Raw genomic sequence first — 17,646 nt, 5'->3', positions numbered from 1 at the left:
ACCCCCTGAACATGCTTAGTAATGTCCACAAGCTGCATCTCGTGATTGTTTACATATCGCTATCTTTTATACCTATTAACCATCGTCTCAACTTATTATCGGCCCTTTGTGGACCAAATGCTCTCTATTAAATTTCGTTTACCGCTGTCTAGACGCTCGATGAGCAAATAAGTGACGACCACTGGATTAGATCAATGTACCGCGGCTCCACGTTTGTCAACTCAGTGCTGCCTATGATAGGTGAATGCTCTGCTCTAGTGAGTTAAGCATGAAATCACTCCATGCAAATTCGTGTTTAATTTGACTTAGAGTGCATGTAATCAAGCGGCATTCATTGGTATGTAAATACAGCGCACCAGTGTACAGTGCTATCATGTCGTTGATGACCATTCGAGTCGATAGCTTGTAGAGTAATTAGAGATTAGACATCTCTCGCCTGCCTCCACTGTTGATTGGTTTTATATCTCGTCAGAGTTCAGGCTATGTCCTGAGAGACTCCCGGGTCAAGCAAGCACTACGAGGCGGAGGCTTCGTCCTTTGGCTCGTTAGACCGATTTTCAAGCTTCGCCGCATCCCCCAACTCACTCACAGGTACGCCTTCTATTTATAGTCCAGTTTGTCCTCCTGTATCTATAGCGATAGCTCAGCCTGCTCGTGCATCGATATCAGCTTGAACGGTAGAGTGCCAAGCGAGGCATTGCAATTCTGCAGCAATTTACTAATGAGCTATTATGGGTAAAACCACAGATCACGCTTATTACCAGCTTATGAACCGGCTCCAACCCCCAGAAGGAAGCACCGCATTCCTTTGGAAAGAAACAAAGGATAGTCATTATTTCAAATCGAAATGCCGTTGTATTTCCTTGTACGATTTTCATGCTTGGCTTACTTAGCACACAAAGCTATGTACACAGTTACAGTGATTGAACTTTGCTAAGCCCGCTCCTAAGGGATTAATGTTATTAGTCCACTAAAGGATCAAACGCGACAAACCTCTAACAACTTGGCACCAACACGCCGGGGATATAAGGGCTTGGTAACCTTACGATTCAGCTTAGAGGATTATGGGAAATAGTTTGAAATAGAAATGTGTTAAAATAGCTGCACTTAACTAGCTGTAAAGCCGTTTTAACCAGAGCTAATGCCTCGATGTTGGAGAGGAGTTTTCAAGGGTTGCAGTGGCTGGAGAGCAGCAGCAATTAGCTCGTGTTTTCTTCCGTGTTAGATTTGCATTGTAGTCAATTTCTCAAGGACAAAACGCTACACATGGTTGCCCCAAACTTAGCATTAATACTCTCCCCGATTACTCCCTAGAGCGCTAAGCGTCTCGGTTCTATGACTGCACGGGCAGAACAAAATACATGGTGGCTATGGAATCAAGTGAGACTAACTGAATACATCCTCAATTACGCCAACATTATTAGTACTCCACGCTTACTCCAAAAAAGCGGAAATCGTCACGGCCTTGCTAATACGGACACACACTGGTGCGCACGAGTCACGCGATGTCTTTTTTTTTTTTTTTTTTTGACAAGCAATAAATTATCTGCAATAACCTCTTTTTGCCCAATTTGAATATGATAAAACGCGCACAAACGTCTTTTTCGGCGAGAGCATTTGAATGATAGATATCAAGTACTACAATCGCCATGGCTCCACTACTTTGCAAACGAGGAGTCCAGAGATAGGAAATAAGTCCGCTACCAGTACGTACAACTTGGTACTGGTAGCAGGCAGGCCCTTGTGGTGTTCTCGTTGTCAAGTTAGTCTTATAACAAGTTAGTCTTATAACAAGCTAGTCTTATAACAAGTTAGTCTTATAACAAGTTAGTCTTATAACAAGCTAGTCTTATAACAAGCTAGTCTTATAACAAGTTAGTCTTATAACAAGTTAGTCTTATAACAAGTTAGTCTTATAACAAGCTAGTCTTATAACAAGCTAGTCTTATAACAAGCTAGTCTTATAACAAGTTAGTCTTATAACAAGCTAGTCTTATAACAAGTTAGTCTTATAACAAGCTAGTCTTATAACAAGTTAGTCTTATAACAAGCTAGTCTTATAACAAGTTAGTCTTATAACAAGTTAGTCTTATAACAAGTTAGTCTTATAACAAGCTAGTCTTATAACAAGTTAGTCTTATAACAAGTTAGTCTTATAACAAGCTAGTCTTATAACAAGTTAGTCTTATAACAAGTTAGTCTTATAACAAGTTAGTCTTATAACAAGTTAGTCTTATAACAAGCTAGTCTTATAACAAGCTAGTCTTATAACAAGTTAGTCTTATAACAAGCTAGTCTTATAACAAGCTAGTCTTATAACAAGCTTGAAAAAGTGACTATCGCTCTAAGGGTTACGGTCTTGATGGCGAGCATACGAGCACGGCAGTGTTTCTGGCGAGTTCGAGCACTTTCTATTTTTGGCGTTTGCAGGATGGTACTTTTTGGAGAAAAACTAGCAAAAACGAAAATTATACGCAATAGATTTTGATTTAAATTAGAAAAAACAGTTTTTTACAGTTTTTTTTATATGCATTGGGTTAAAAGTGGTACAGTATTGTAACACGTGCTTTATGTTTTGTGTCGCGTTGCAGGTCAGATTCGAGCAAAAGCTTAATTTTGCGAGCATTAATCTGACTCTCCTTTACCGTTGACGGAGAAAGTGACGGAGCAAGCGACGGGCGGCACACGCCCACGGGACACACCCAAGGCCGTGTGTGTAGTCTAGATCTCCGGGAGGTTTATATCCGGGAAGGATCACTTTTCATGCCTAAGCAAATAGTTAGCTTCCGTGATGGCTTGGCTGCTGGTTTTGTCGGATTTTGGATGACTTAGAAGGAATGATATAAGAAAGCCATTCCTCTTGTTTCACCGTTCAGACGTCTGTAGACTCGTTAGTGCTTGCGTGACTAGTCTACAGTAAAAGTGTCTGACATTTGACCAATATCAACAATTTTTGTATCACTGCATTGATATTTTTCTCCTGGTGAGTTTAGTTACTCGTTTTGTTATGGAGCGGAAATACATTAGACTTAACATATTTACGGATATAGCTAGGAATTCTTACAGAAGGCCTTTAGGGCTATAAATAACGCACACAAATATTCAAGCTCAGTGCGAGATATCTCTCCGTAGAAACTCACGTTGTTAAATCTCTGGATGTTTGGGAAATGAGTGGTTTAAGGCGTAACGCTGCCCCTCCCCATAGAACGTGCTCCTGTGGTCCTCCGCGCATACACGATCCCATGGTCCACAAAGCAAGGGGCTGTATGGCTTCGTCGCTCGCTCGCTGTAGCGTGGAATCGGGGGATGTTGCGTGTCGTGTGTGCGTCAGGGTACACAGACTCTGCGACCTTTCTGTGCCTAACGACAACCATGAATAGAGATCGAGTCTCCAGACTCAAAAACAATACACCGGCCTAAGGTTATTCACTAATCGCATCCGAGACAATGACATCGCATTAGTATCTCCTTGCGCTAAAACCTTCTGATCTTGATCTGTTAAAATGTAGATAAACTAGCGTCTGAGAACGTAAGCCTCCTACCTTACAAGAATGTTACAAACGGAGGTGTTCTCTCCGTGAGTTGCTTTTATTAATGATTCTCGCAAGTTAACCTTCTCTGGGGGTGCCAGTATCTCCGGTGTGCGATTGTTGTTAAACTTTCCACACGGCAGAGTTCGTCGTTTTTCTTGCGGTCAGGTTTGACGTCACACTGTCTTTAAAAGCGGAATTGTTCGTTTACTTCCGACCGCTTGAGAAACACCCACTCCCACCAAACAATGCAATAAAGCAGCAAACTGGCAGGCAAGCTCTCATTACTTGTCACTTGTCTTTCTCAAAGCTTGTCATCGTTTAGTAAGAGGATTCATACTGACGTAGAAAACTGGGCTCGTAGATTTCGACAGCTTCTATAGGTGACATACCAAGTCGTTAACATACAAGTGTTTCACAGACAGCAAGATTTCGACAAAACTCACTGTTATAGTTACCGAGCCGATACCAAATGATTATACATTCCTCGACTTTTGTTCAAGGTAACTGAGGCATCCGTTCTCCCATACTTTTTGTTTATGCCATTTGAATAATTCTAAGCATCTAAGGTCATTCTAAGGTTGTGTAAGTGTAATTATGTAGTTTGAGCTTTTTAGATAACAATTATTGTATAACGATAAACAACTTTGACTAAATTATAAACTATATGTGACTATCAGGGCGGCCTCTTCCACCCAAACAATTACAGGACAATACGTTATCTTGACGGTACTTATCGACGATAATAAAATTATTTTTGTTTAAGATTTTTATTGTTTTATAAATAGAGGGTGCTACTCAGAAATTCATTGTTACCCACAAGGCCGGCATCAAGAAGAGGTCTACAAGAACATAACATAGGGTAAGTCAACATGTATCATTAGTACGATCTATGACTCTTTAGAGTAACATGTATATTCTAGGCAATTCTGCACCTTTTTTTTGCTCCACATTCCGATCTTAAAAATACGAGTCCTCCAGAATTTTGTTTTAATTTTCCATGTCTTTTTACTAGTGCAATTTTTGCCTTATTGCTCGCAAAATACAAATTTCGAATCGTATGATGATATTGTTAGAGAATTTCGATGTCAAACTGATTTAGAATAAATGCACTGCAAAAGGAAACATCTTTCTAAGGTATAATCGTTATCGTACACACATGCTATCTCTTCCTGTCTCGCGGCTTGTGTTCTTCCTTTACGAGCCCATAGAGCCATGTTAATCCTAAGTGCTCCCTCAGTTGTCTTTGGAATTATTTTACAAGGTTAAAAATTCCACTGTTTCAAACCGAGTGAAGTGTGCTACTTTTTAACAAACGTTAATAATTTTCCCTTGGTTGAGCAAGGCTGGTAGTTAATGTTGGAAAATACTTCCCTTTTTCTCCCTATACACAGATGCTGTTTACATAAACGAATAAAATATATTTGGGGGCAAACCACCTTTGCAGCTAGAATGCTGAATTACGAGAGCGCAGTTACAACGTTGTCGAGTCGTAGGCATAGAAAGCGCCTCCTGTCTGACCACGAAACACAATTGTTGCATTTGAGAAGGAAGGAAAACCGGAGAACCCGGACAAAAACCCTCGGAGCACAGAATAAAAACCGGGAATCGAACCCGGAACCCAGTGGTACGAGGCAGGCACCGTCACCACCCTTGACGCAGCGAGCGAGATGGCAGATAGATTCCATTATTCGAAGCCGTAGCGATGTTATTATCCTTTATATAATCGTTACTGTCAAGGTTTCTGCTGTTCACGGATCAAAGCTAAACTGTACTTTAGGAAGTACACTTGCTACCTTTTCTGATAACTGCGATCTCCCGTTTTGCCGTATAAATTGAGCAAAAAAGTAAAGGAAAAGCAGACCAATCAGAAGTCGATAGATTCCAACTTTAATTTCAGTTCTTCATCAGGGCGGCTATAAAACCGTTAGCTTTCAATCGGATTCAGAGACGTCGCCGTTGAAGGTTTTCACTTCGCCGTATAAATGAGCATAACGGATGATGCTATACCTGGCCGGCTGAAGAAAATGGCAGGAACTACATATTTTTTAGTATTACCGGATTTATTCATATTACCGTTTTCCCCTCATTCTCTTTTCAAAGGAGAATGTACATATGTTTGCGTTCACAGTACATCTCTAGTACTCTCAGTTTAAACACACCCTTATCTGGTCACCAGATAAGGCTGTCTGGTATTACGTGGGTAATGATGTTAGACTCTCTTGGTGTGGGCCGGAAGGCCAGGAATCGCGATCTTCACCCTTGCTGTTAATTTGATAATTTTGAGGTATCTGGAATACGCGCGAGAAAGGGGTGTGACTGCTAAAAATAGCATAAAAAATATCTTTAATAATTTTTATTTTTTAAAAAGGCGCAACCATCATGAAGTAGTATATGAATCGGAAGCGCAAACTTGTGCTAAGCTTAACATAAACAGAATCCCCTGTTTAAGGTGGTCAAACGGTTTAAGATAAAGTTGCCTCATTTGGACATTTTTGCCATCGTTGTATCATTTTTCTCCGGTTATTCTCCAATACTTGGTGACGTACTGGAGATGCTCAATCAGATAGTAAGACAATGAGTACTTGAAGAAATAGAAAGGTCTTTAAAGGGACGAGAAGGGGTTTTAGTGTTATTTCAGAAATGAAAATGGATCTAAAATAGTACTCAAAAATTGCAAATGCAATTGAGTCGCTACTACACATGACATTTACTTAATACAAAGTGCAGATACCTTACAAGTGTACACTCACACAGCCAAAAATACCACCGCAGATTATAAACATACTTACCGTGCACAGCGGTAAAAACTGACTACATATTTGTATATATCAATTAAAAAAACAAAGAACGCATGTCACTAGGAAACAGCACGTGCAGATTGACACAACAATAACGTTGTCGTCGAAATAATTAACGGCTTTCCCCGCCAGATCTCCCCGTCTTTGGTTTTCTCACGATTTGGGACCGGATACGAGTTGTCTAATGAAACCACCAAAGTTGTTCCGGATTTACTCAATCGCTTGACGAGTAACAGACAAGTGTTTATAATAAACGTGATACGCATTTTGCATTATCACTAATACAAATCATCATATTCACACGAATGAGTTCATCCTCGAAAGCCGTGTGCAGGGACCACACTAGCTCGTGCGCTTATCTGTCGAATGTGTAGTTCCAGAAAATATCCATACCCCCCCCCCCCGGCCCCCCCTAGAGGGGATTGGAAATTCCGGGGGCTGGTGGGTTCAAACGGCCAGGAATTTCCAGAGGGGAGGGGGGGATGTAAATGCCCTTTTCCTTAACAGTTACTGTATTTATTTTTTTCCAGGGGGGTGAAAATTCCAGAGAGGTGGGGGATCATACCTCCGACCCTCTACATGGGGGGAGTATGGATATTTTCTGGAACTAAATAATAAGTTTTATTAGCTAAGACAACACTCAATTAATTTAGTTTTTGCTTTGTTGCTGTCGTCTTCAGTCCTTGACGAGGCATTACAGGCAATATTTTAATTGACAATTCCGTTATCACGTTATCACGATTTCAAAGCACAGAAATAAATAAATCGTGTTGGTTTGAGAAAAATACAAACTACATAGGTTTCCCTACAGGTCTGTTTCGTGGTTGCCCACTCATCAGGGGAAATAAATAAATCGATTCACGTTTGCGTTCAAAGCAACGCAAGGACCCATTGAGTGCCCGGTGCCCTTCTCGAATGCGGGGCTACCCCTGATGACGGGTTTGAACCTCGCGGAGACAGAACATATCGTCTGGTCGAGCCGTACTGTACATCGGCTCGCTTTTAAAAACCTGCGGTGTACGATGTATCAATTCCGGTAAAACGCACCCGCCCACACGAGACTTGCCTTCACCACAGACAAAGGTCGAAGACCCGTGCGAACCAGACATGTCGACATTTGAAGTTTAGAAAAAAAAAATCAAGTGTAAGCCAATTCATCAAGCTTTTGTACTGAAGAACCGCAAATAGGATACGCTTGTGCGTACCGAAACGATCTGATAAAAGCGTTGCGCACATAGGATAAGATAGCATTAGAGTGAAGTGAAACCAGTGCCCGAACCTCTTGTTAATGAGCTGTAGAATCGCACGCTCTTGAAGTAGAGACCTCTAGAGGCAAAGAAGATGTTAAGGAGACAATCTATGCGAGCTGTGTGCACGTCTTCGCCCTTGTGACGTAGGCACGTGCCCTTTACCCGGATTCCCTCGCGCTGGGACGGTAAACACTAGCTAACACCAACCGTTACAATCAGACGCTTCTGTCTAAACCGTGATTGTGGAAACTTGCAAATACACAGTTACGTTATTGAGAAGAGTGAATAGAAGAGTGTCCAAACTGGATAAGCACAGTCAAACGTGTCGTTTCAGGATTATTCAAAGGAAAGGCCACGCTTAGCACCTGTGGTGGGTTTGCCAAACTATTACAAGCTCACGCAAAGGTTTCAGGCTATAAAAGCTTAGAATCTCTACGCAAAAGCGAAAGGACGATTGCGCCAACTGATCGAGTCTCTAAGGTGAGTAAAAAAGGTTATGGAAATAATAACAACGATCTACTAATACTATCACCATAAATGTATCCACGCTTGTAAAACATAATGTCCCGACCAGCCATAGCAGTAGTTTGGAGGTGTTCATCCGTGAAAGATCGGTCACGTAATGATAGCAGTGTAGATCTCTAACACGTGTCTGCTAGGAGAAAAGTGCCCTCGGACGAACTCTCTGTCCTATGTCACTTTATAGATATGAGGCTTATCTTACGTGGGCGTCAAATATTTTATTTCATGACGGTAATTATTTTTAAACGGATTGTGAGTGTTAATTAGAATTAAATCGCCTATAAACATTGGTGCAATTTTGGTAGCTACTGCAGTATTTTCCACGTTTGTTTGATTTTAGACAGTTCTATAAGAAAAAACTGAGAATTTATGCGTCAAGGAAATTCTAAAGTATTTAGAGACGTGAGATACGGCTGGCATTTGCGTGCAGCAGATATCAAAACAAAATTAAAAAATGACCAAAACACGAAGGAGTAAGCATGAACAATAATTACGAAATAATAAAAACAAACGGAAGGGTTTTAAGGATAAGTGAGTAAGGGAAGAACCTTGACTTTCGCCATAAACTCCATCCATTGCCCGCTGAATACACAATACATAGCTATCCTTTCAGGAAAGTCCTAGGGGTGTTGTCTTCAATTTGTGTACATGATGATCAGGGCGCGCCAGGGGTTCTGGGTAACAATAGCATGCTTTTACTCTGGGTACCAAAACATCGCTCAAACAAGCGGGAGACAGGAAGCCAGAGACACCGAGAGCCTATCACCGTTTCGACTGGGATTTGTAATTTAATTAGCAATAGAATTTCATTTCAAATCAAAAGGTTAAGATTTTCGGCGTATAGCTTGCAAGGCTGATTCAGGTTTGTTGGTGGTTGGACAAGGTTCTCACTGGTGCAGGGTGATTAGGTAAGCGCACATCTTAAACTTCTGCTTTGCAATTCTTGTACTATTCTTAATGGAGTTAGGAGAGTTTAAGGAGTTGTTCAGCATATCCAGATATAGATAAGGAGATAGCCAACTGAGAATAGCCCTGGTGTAAGTCCCCGGGCAAAGCGACTATATCTCCTCGCCTGATTTTGTGTACGCCCTCAGGCAAAGCGACTATATCTCCTCGCCCGATTCTGTGCAGGCCCTCAGGCATCTATATTTCCACTGACCCACGGCAACCTCTCGATATTTGCATTGCTTCATTTTTTCAGCAGAATAAGCATCCAAAAGGATTGGAAGAGACCTATTTAGATCCCAGTAACATATTTTTCAATTTTCTTTTTCGTTATTTGTTTTAGAGCAAAATAAAAACGTCATTTTTTAATTTCATGTTTTTTAATCGCGCTTCCGCTGATTCGTGTTGCAATAAACAGTGCATGGAGCCTGGATTGTTGATGGACATTGTTTTTTAAGGCTTACAATTTGTTTTTAAAGTCTTACAATTCGGGGTTGAATGTTTTGACGCCACCTCGGCGGGGGCTCTCCCGGGATCTCGTGAGAGTTGTGTTTCGCTAAGAGAACTACGACAAGAAAACAAATGAAACCGATGTAAGGGCGAACAGGTACCTACAGCTAATGAACCATCCACAAACACTTTGCTTTTAGGTCCACACTTATCATACTTTCTCCCTTCTGCCATCGTGCGTTTTGCGTGTAAAGTCTGTATGTTTGCGTGAGAAGATCATTCGTTCGTGTTTGCGTGTACGTTATTTTGCGTAAGGCGTGTAAGAATATGTTGCCTGTTGCTGGCTGCGCTGTGTGGTTTTTACTCATTTAGCTGGACATAGTCTGATTAGTTATTTAACTTGAAGACAACAAGGCAATTTGCATCTGCTCAACCTTGAATAACCTTAAATAAACCATGGGTTGTAATAGTTTTCTTATTTCTAAAAGGTTTTCTCGGTGAATTCATCTAATAAGCTTAGTTATATATTATCAATAACCCTTAAAACAAAATCCTCAAAATATTATACAACAAAATGTTTAAAAACATATTATACAACAAAATCTTAAAAAATATTATACAACAAAATCTTAAAAAATATTATACAACAAAATCTTAACATATATTATACAACAAAATCTTAACATATATTATGCAACAAAATCTTAACATATATTATACAACAAAATCTTAACATATATTATACAACAAAATCTTAACATATATTATACAACAAAATCTTAACATATATTATACAACAAAATCTTAACATATTTTATACTTTTTTCATCACCGATGAGCAATAAGGCAGTTTCAAAATGTTTTTTAATATTTTTTTGGATTTCACGGTTTTACATTGTTGGGTGTTAAAAAACGGCAAAATGAAAATTTACATACAATATATGAATTTACTGTTGATGAACTATGCCGGAGATATTGAATCAATAATACTTTCACTATGCGCTATATATGTTCTGCCTGTTTGCTTAGTATTAAAGATTTTACTATACGCTATATGCTCTGCAAGTATGCGTAGTATGAAAATGATACAATGTGGATAAGGCATTGAGTCACAATGGGTTTACCTTGTTCTTCCATGGATGATTATTGTTGAGGTCAGCCTTTTTACTAGCACCCAATGAATACATTTAAAAACATAAGCGACAAGAGTGGACAAAGAAAGGGCCACACCCAATTGTCGGGGCGCACCCTAAAGAGATGGGGATTGATCGACGTAGAGTCCCTATCGGCTGACATAACTACCTTGCTATGCCGGAGGGAAGGGGGTGTTTGAGGGTGATAGTGGTCACGGAGTAAAGGCATCAGTTATACTCAAATTGCATTCTATTGTATGTGGAATATTGTGCTTTGCTGCATGTGTTTTCTATTGTCGTCCATATTCACATTGTTGTACAGCTCTCAGTGTGACCAACTCCACCGCAAACGGTGTGTTGTGTTTTGTGGTTGGAAGAATAGATAACGTTACAACAAACTATGGATTACTGTTTTCTGTCGGTATGTGGCTTTTCTGTATGCCATGTTGAAAGGCAAGAACAAAAAAAATCTACCACGCTTTCTTTAACTTTCCTACCAAAGACATGATTCCAAATCAGGCATATGGTGCCCACATGCGATCGTTGAGGGGACTTATCATAACTCATGTGCTCCAAGAGCGAGATGTAACCGCAGCTACCACCCCTTAACGGCGATGGCGCCGACTATATGACCACCCGGTCGCTACTCTGAATAATGGACCACTTTTTGCATGAAGTATACAAGGGATGAGCGGCCCTTACATCGGCTTAGCTATGCCGTAAACATCGATAGTCATTTCCCTTACGATAACGATGTTCCTATCTATACTGGTGTTACCTTAACAATATTTGAAGACTATATAATAAGCTTAATACTGCTTAGCTGCACCGCAAACCGCGCCAGTCATTTCCTATTGTATGCGGCGTGGCTTCTAGATGACGGCTTATCGACGTAATCTTCCGGCGTTTCTTGGCTCAGGATTTTCTCGAAGCCTAAAAACTAGGTCAGATTTGATAAGACGGGCAAGGCGCCATTCTGCCGCCCGTAACCCCGGAGTCTCAAATTAGTGCGCTTGTCCACGGTTAGTGGTAAGGTCGATTTTACGCTATGTGGTGCGACTCGATGACTGTTGTAATTACGCCAAAGGAATTCCATTAGCGTGTTGCTGTAACCTTTCCATTACAAGCCCGCGTCAAGCTGCGTACCAGAGGATAATAATGTTAAGTAAACGAGTCGTTAGTTTGGTAATCACGTTTTAAGTTAACGTTGATGGTAATCTGTTGTTTAGTCCGCTAGTAACTTCTTGACTCGTACGTGTGTCGAATGTAAACAATTCAAGTAATCGGTAATAATACGCTGCCATTATTGCCAATAATATAAGCGATGATCACCTGTGACCCTATCTCTCGTCCCTTCAGCTTCCGTATTAGCGCACCGCAAATCGATCCTCGCGCGCTTTAGCTATGTTAATTGCCATTATTCCAACCACCTCTGTACTACAAGTTGGTTCTCTACAAATATCAGTATTTGCGCGCAATAGTAACCGGTGCTCTTGAGACGGCGCCCTAGGAGACTTGCGCTGACCTGGTCATGTTCTTCCGGATTCGAGAGTGTATGAAGTGCATATTCCGTGTGCCGACACGATTCACCACATCTGATCCTTCTGCGCACACTTTTGCGCACGTGCCGGGCTTATCATTACGGGTGGTCAGCGGTACTCAAAAAAGGCGCCTCACGCGCCTTACTGATAAAATAGGATAAAGCTCCAGTGGTTTAGTATTCAATTACGATTATCAAGTACTACGCACAGGCCCCATATCTAATGCTCTCGATATTAGGATATTCAACTTATGTACGCAATAGCTTATAGCTGTTGTGATCAAATATTCCTCTTAACATCTCGTTCGCGAGAAACGCGTTGTTTTAGTGAATATTTCCTGTTGTCTAACATCTAAACTGCGCCGATTCAGTGGAAGGAAACCGTTGTTTTTATAAGGGGTCGTCGTTATTAGATCGATTTGCGATGAACCCAAAGGTTCGCAGGAACTGTAGCGTGAATCGTGTGGACGGGAGGGGGCAGCGTATCGCTTATCACATTCGAGTCAGGACATTCCACCGAGATAGCACGCGCATATATAAGTTTTGACAAGGCCGCGAGAAGCCAAACATAGCAGCCTAGATAAATTGTAGCAACCCCAAAAGCGCTCAGAAAAACTGCGAAGAAATAGATAAAATCACACCGAAAAAAAAAAAACAAAACAAAACAAGCCGGCACATAACACCGTGGTCGGAAGAAATCCTAATCTTGTGTAAACCAGTCCTCGACAGTAAGTATTTCCTTTAATATCGTTTGCTTACGTTGATCTTCGTAGAACCCGTTATAATTCCCATTCAACTGGCGGAGGTGGGTATAGGTGTGGAATCTAAATTGTTTAAAATTGTTTAATCGCTCGTTACCATCTCAAATGTATCATCAACGTGTTCGAATGCGATTTCCATGTGACTTCCCGCCGTGCACCACCCACATGCCTCTTTAATTCGTCCCAGTCGCCTGACTCGTACAAGCTGTTCGTACGATAGAGCCTGTATGGATTCGATTATCGTACCCAATGTAGAGTGGACTTAAATGCTATCATCAGATACCACCCGGACGTCACAACCATCGTGAGTCAGGAATTGAGATTTAAACACTTTTATATATCACCCAGGTTGATTAATGGCGCTGTATCTGCGCTACATGACGGTGCATGGCCATGCCCTGGTCTTTGGGGGTTCTAGTGGCCCTATCTCTATTTCTCATGGGGTTGTGTTCATGTGTGATTCATTTGTAGAGATGCTGGTAATGGCGGAAACAAATGTCATGATTAATGCCTTCTGACAAATCTTCTTGCTGTTTAAACGATCAATATACACCTATAAATGCAGTCTTCGGGCAATACATGGGAAAGGGACCTCGTGGATCACACATGCGCTATTCGCTCGCACGTCGCCCTGACTGCACGCTAAGTCCATGTAGACCTGCTATTTGCGCAACGTGCATGGCACGGCACTTTTTTTCATAGATTGACAAAGCATGCGGGTTTCCCTCCTTGAGCGGATCTAGCTTTTGGCTGAAGGGGGGGAGGGGGGGGGGTAGCCAAGTAACAAAGTAGGGAGGGGGAATTTTTTTTTATTGTTATATATGGCTTTCTGGCTGTCCAAAGGGTGGGGGTGGGGGGGGGGGGGTTAAACCCCGTTAAACCCCCTAAACCCTCCCCCTAGATCCGCTACTGTAGGGAAGATGGATAGTATGCCGTTTAAAGAAATAGTTATAATTCTCAAGTATAACAAGTGACTGCAGTTTCTGAATTCAGCTACAAACAACACGCGGTGACATTTTGTAAAAAACTCTAAATTGGACGAATCACCGGCCAGGTGTTCTAGCTCTCTAATGGTTTATTCTGGCACTGTGGCTGGCGTGACTCTAAGGGAACACAGACGTGGTTTTCCGGTTGTCAAATAGTTTATGTTACAGGCATGGTTGAACCTCTTGAATGTCAAATAGTTTATTTTTTTTTTCTCGGCGCGATACTGTGAGGCAAGCTTTGTGTTGTGACAATTGTGACGTGTGTTACGCGCACTTTTTCCGCTGACCCCTAGCCCACAGTTTAGGTGCTGATTTACCCTGCTATTTGTAACGAGACTTGGGCGATTTGCATTCATTTGCTAGTGTTATCCAAGAAAACAGATCGCGTCCACGGATTAAAGGCCACGGTGCGACCGGAGTGCGGCAAAGTGCGGCATGCGAGAGAGCGCACTCTTCTATCGCGCAAAACTACCACTACTTATTTGAAACGCATCTGGTCGATAATAAGCTATTAATCAGTCTAAAGCACTTTTATGTGTCGATATTCCTGTGCATATGCTTTAGATAAACCTTGCGATGCAATAGACGGGGAAGTCGACAGTGAAATCTTGCGCGATTTTGATTGGATCTGGTCTCGACACGATTTATCGTTCTAGTCTAAATGATAGCATATCTCATCCGTTGCCTACACGACCTGTCTTTATTGTTTTTTTATATCGTATAATCTTCTTTCTTACCGATGTTTTCCCAACGGATAAGATGCCACGAATCGAGTGCTTTTAGTTTGGATTTCTCAACACTTTGTTGGCTCTTGAGGAATTACGTGGATAGATGTACCAGTTAAATTGCACTAATAGGTCTGGCTGACTGTCTTTTGGCCTTTGCATTTTAAAGAGGCTCGACTACAGAGGGCACGAAGCTTTTAGCTTTTACACAAATTCTTACAAGCAGTGCTTGAGGTTACTAAAAGTTCATTCAAAAGCAAGAAAAAGTTGCTTTACATTCTAAAAATGTAAGCCGTATGTTTTATTATCTATTAACCATAAACTTGCTTTGTCGTAATAGAGTTTTGTTTTGAAAACCTCGATCTTTTTGTGGGATTCGTTTTCAAAGGCGGCGCCGCAAAACGGTGGACGCTTCCGTTGAGTTAAAGACACCAGCCCTTGGCGGTAGATCACAAAAGCAGAACAAATAAAGCAGCAATTTACACGTACACTAAGGCAGTGCCGACACGTGCGGCGACAGGCGAATATTCCTGTAGTGCCGTTTGAGTGTAAAGGATTGTTTGTATGCTGGTAGGAGCTACCTGTGTGTACCCGTGTTATCTAGCGTGTGTTTTATCCTGTCTAGTGGAGGATGTTGTGACAATTCGGATGATACGTCTACTCGAGACGGCTCTCAATTGCCACGCTAAGAACCCCACTAAAATCATTTAGACCTGATACGTTTTGATTGCCCCGACTTCCACATACAGGTATTGTTCAGCGAGAAGTGTCGCACGCAATAACTAGACAAATTGCACACCGTGTACTTGCAATCCAGCAAGAGTTGTGTTTATCTTTGCCACAACGGACGGGAAATAGAAGCCTCGCTGATGAATGATTTCTTGACATAACACTAAACGAGCAGTGCATTAACCGTATCTATTCAATGCAGCTAAGACCACTAGCAAAATATTTATTTTCATTTTACAATCAATAAAACCGCAAATAGATAAGAGGATCGGCTGGGATAACCTCGGCGAGTTGTCGAAGTAATCCGAAGCAGTCTAACATTCTCAAAGGCGATTGATTGCGCAACTAGTCGGGTAATGACCGCTTAGCTGATGTGATCCCGATTTTACCGAATACGTCTGAGAAGAAAAAAATAAGAGTGCGCGCGAGTAAACGTGGCACGAGGTTTGTACTCGGAGTGCTCAACTCATGCTAGGGTGATCTCAACCGCGTTATCACGTTCTCTTATCACATATCTTCTATGGGTAAGCGCTGTTCTAGTTATCTTGATCACTTCTCTGAAATGCAATCGAACCTTTTATCGATGGGACTCGAGCTCACAGGATAAAAACACTGAGCACACCAAACCACACAGAAGGCATTATACAAACAAGCAAAGCTCACCTCCGGTCAGAGGAGCAGGGGAAAGCATAACTCACGCTCTAATCTGGGCAGGTAATCACAATATCGCGGTTAAACCTAGATACATCGTAGATGAAGCCTTAATGGAATTCCGTTTGATAGATTCAACCTTTCTCTTTAATATCTTGAGATTCTAGTGTTAGTGACGGCTTGACACGATCCTCTATCACGCATGCAGTTTGGCGCGCTAAGATCCGAACAGCCTCACTCATACCTGAGATAAGCTTCCCAGGCCAGGCCAGCAGAGAGGAGGAAGCGAATGGTCGGCGCTTTGTGCAGATTCGGTGTTTACATCGTACATGTTGTTGTCCCGTTTCAGGTGCAGTGTCATCGATTCCCCGGGTGATAATCAGCAAGGCAGCGCTTGATTGACAGCTTTTGGTGGCTCTGTGGGCGTTCCCAAGTGACCCCAGTGTCGCTACTCTTGAGCCGCCGTCATTCTGGTCAGATTGCGATACAAACCTTATGTACAGGGCTCCCACCAGCGCACAACGATGAAGCTGGTCTACACCGCTCTACTAGCGCTCATCTCGTCCGCAGCGTCCGCATACACCGCCACACCACACAGGCACGGTAAGCCCGCACACTTCCCTGGACGGACCCAGCAGCTGCTAGTAGAGATCTCCTATCCCTATCGCATTCAAGATAGATTATTCTTAATTTGCGCTTTTTCCCTCGCAGTTCACAAGTCCTCAAGATGGGACAAGGCTTATACTGACTACAGAGAAGTCACTCCTGTGCGAGTTAACGAGACGGGAGATGCATTTCCAAGCAGCCAGCAATTTTTATCGTATAGTAGCAGCGTGCGGGACAGTGGACCTTTGTATTATAACTTGACAGTCTATGGAAGAACTTTGAGGCTTCGGTTGCTCCGGGATCATTCGGGTTTTGTGTCACCGGGTCTTGTTGTAGAACATGTGTTTAGTGCGGGACACAAATTACCACTGGACTCCGGGTTAGCTCATTGTTTTTATACAGGATCCATACAAGGAGACTCTTTATCCAGCGCGATTCTTAGCGTTTGTCACGGGCTGGTAAGTCACGCCATTATCGTTTTGTATATGTGTTCGTTTAAGGGCTCAACCGGCTTATCGATGTTAAAGTGCGCGCGGATAATAAAGCCCGCGAATGACTGCATTATTTGCTTAATCTTTGTGTGGATGCGGTTTGGTGATTACGCTTGTTGTTTACGCGTTGAGTGTAGTAGAGGAAGGCCTGAAGTGCACCCGGCCCGTGTGTCATGCAAGATATCCAAACACCGTTGCAATAATTTCTGAACCCTTGCGAGCTACCCCATGCTTCGTAACACACACTTAGAAATTCTTCGTATTTTTAATCATTTTTATCCTAGCATAACAGTTTCTCTTAAACAGGTTTATAAATTCTACTGTAAACCGCTTACCGGAAATGAATTAAAGCAATTACTGACCCCCTAGTAAACAATTCAAAAGAATTCCATCCTGGTGCCGCTATACGAACATTTGCCTGATTTTTTTGTGGGAAATCCCCATTGTGGGAATAGTATCGCAACTCTGCGGGAACACAAAGCCCCCATTTTACTGGGAGACTTCTAGAAGTCTACACACTTGAAGC

The 17,646-nt window shown here is 42.0% G+C and overlaps 1 protein-coding gene and 2 long non-coding RNA genes across 7 annotated transcripts in view; 1 reads left to right on the top strand and 2 right to left on the bottom strand.

Annotated features, from left to right (window-relative positions):
* Nucleotides 1–17,646, top strand: part of LOC5516359 (A disintegrin and metalloproteinase with thrombospondin motifs 9) — a 59,981-nt gene that overhangs the window by 1,100 nt on the left and 41,235 nt on the right. For 2 of the 5 annotated variants that reach the window (XM_048732543.1, XM_048732530.1), the window contains exons 2-5: nt 473–591; nt 4,319–4,392; nt 16,373–16,626; nt 16,735–17,087. In XM_048732543.1, the coding sequence (XP_048588500.1) occupies nt 16,548–16,626; nt 16,735–17,087 (432 nt within the window). In that variant the 5' untranslated portion in view covers nt 473–591; nt 4,319–4,392; nt 16,373–16,547. Of the gene's footprint in view, nt 1–472; nt 592–3,889; nt 4,034–4,318; nt 4,393–7,178; nt 8,062–8,854; nt 9,012–16,372; nt 16,627–16,734; nt 17,088–17,646 lie in introns of those variants that run through there. The other 3 variants (XM_048732533.1, XM_048732536.1, XM_048732541.1) reach the window with 3 other exon arrangements.
* Nucleotides 45–3,732, bottom strand: LOC125572264. Its single transcript, XR_007313720.1, has 2 exons — nt 3,543–3,732; nt 45–806 (listed from the first exon to the last, which is right to left on the bottom strand). It is a non-coding gene; the product is annotated as an uncharacterized LOC125572264 (long non-coding RNA).
* On the bottom strand, nt 10,348–16,378 carry LOC125572267. Its single transcript, XR_007313723.1, has 2 exons — nt 16,268–16,378; nt 10,348–11,769 (listed from the first exon to the last, which is right to left on the bottom strand). It is a non-coding gene; the product is annotated as an uncharacterized LOC125572267 (long non-coding RNA).

The sequence above is a fragment of the Nematostella vectensis genome, chromosome 1 (genome assembly GCF_932526225.1).
Source record: "Nematostella vectensis chromosome 1, jaNemVect1.1, whole genome shotgun sequence".
Lineage (NCBI taxonomy): Eukaryota > Metazoa > Cnidaria > Anthozoa > Actiniaria > Edwardsiidae > Nematostella > Nematostella vectensis.
Note: the sequence above shows the minus strand (reverse complement) of the source record. Positions and strands in the feature narration are given on the sequence as shown.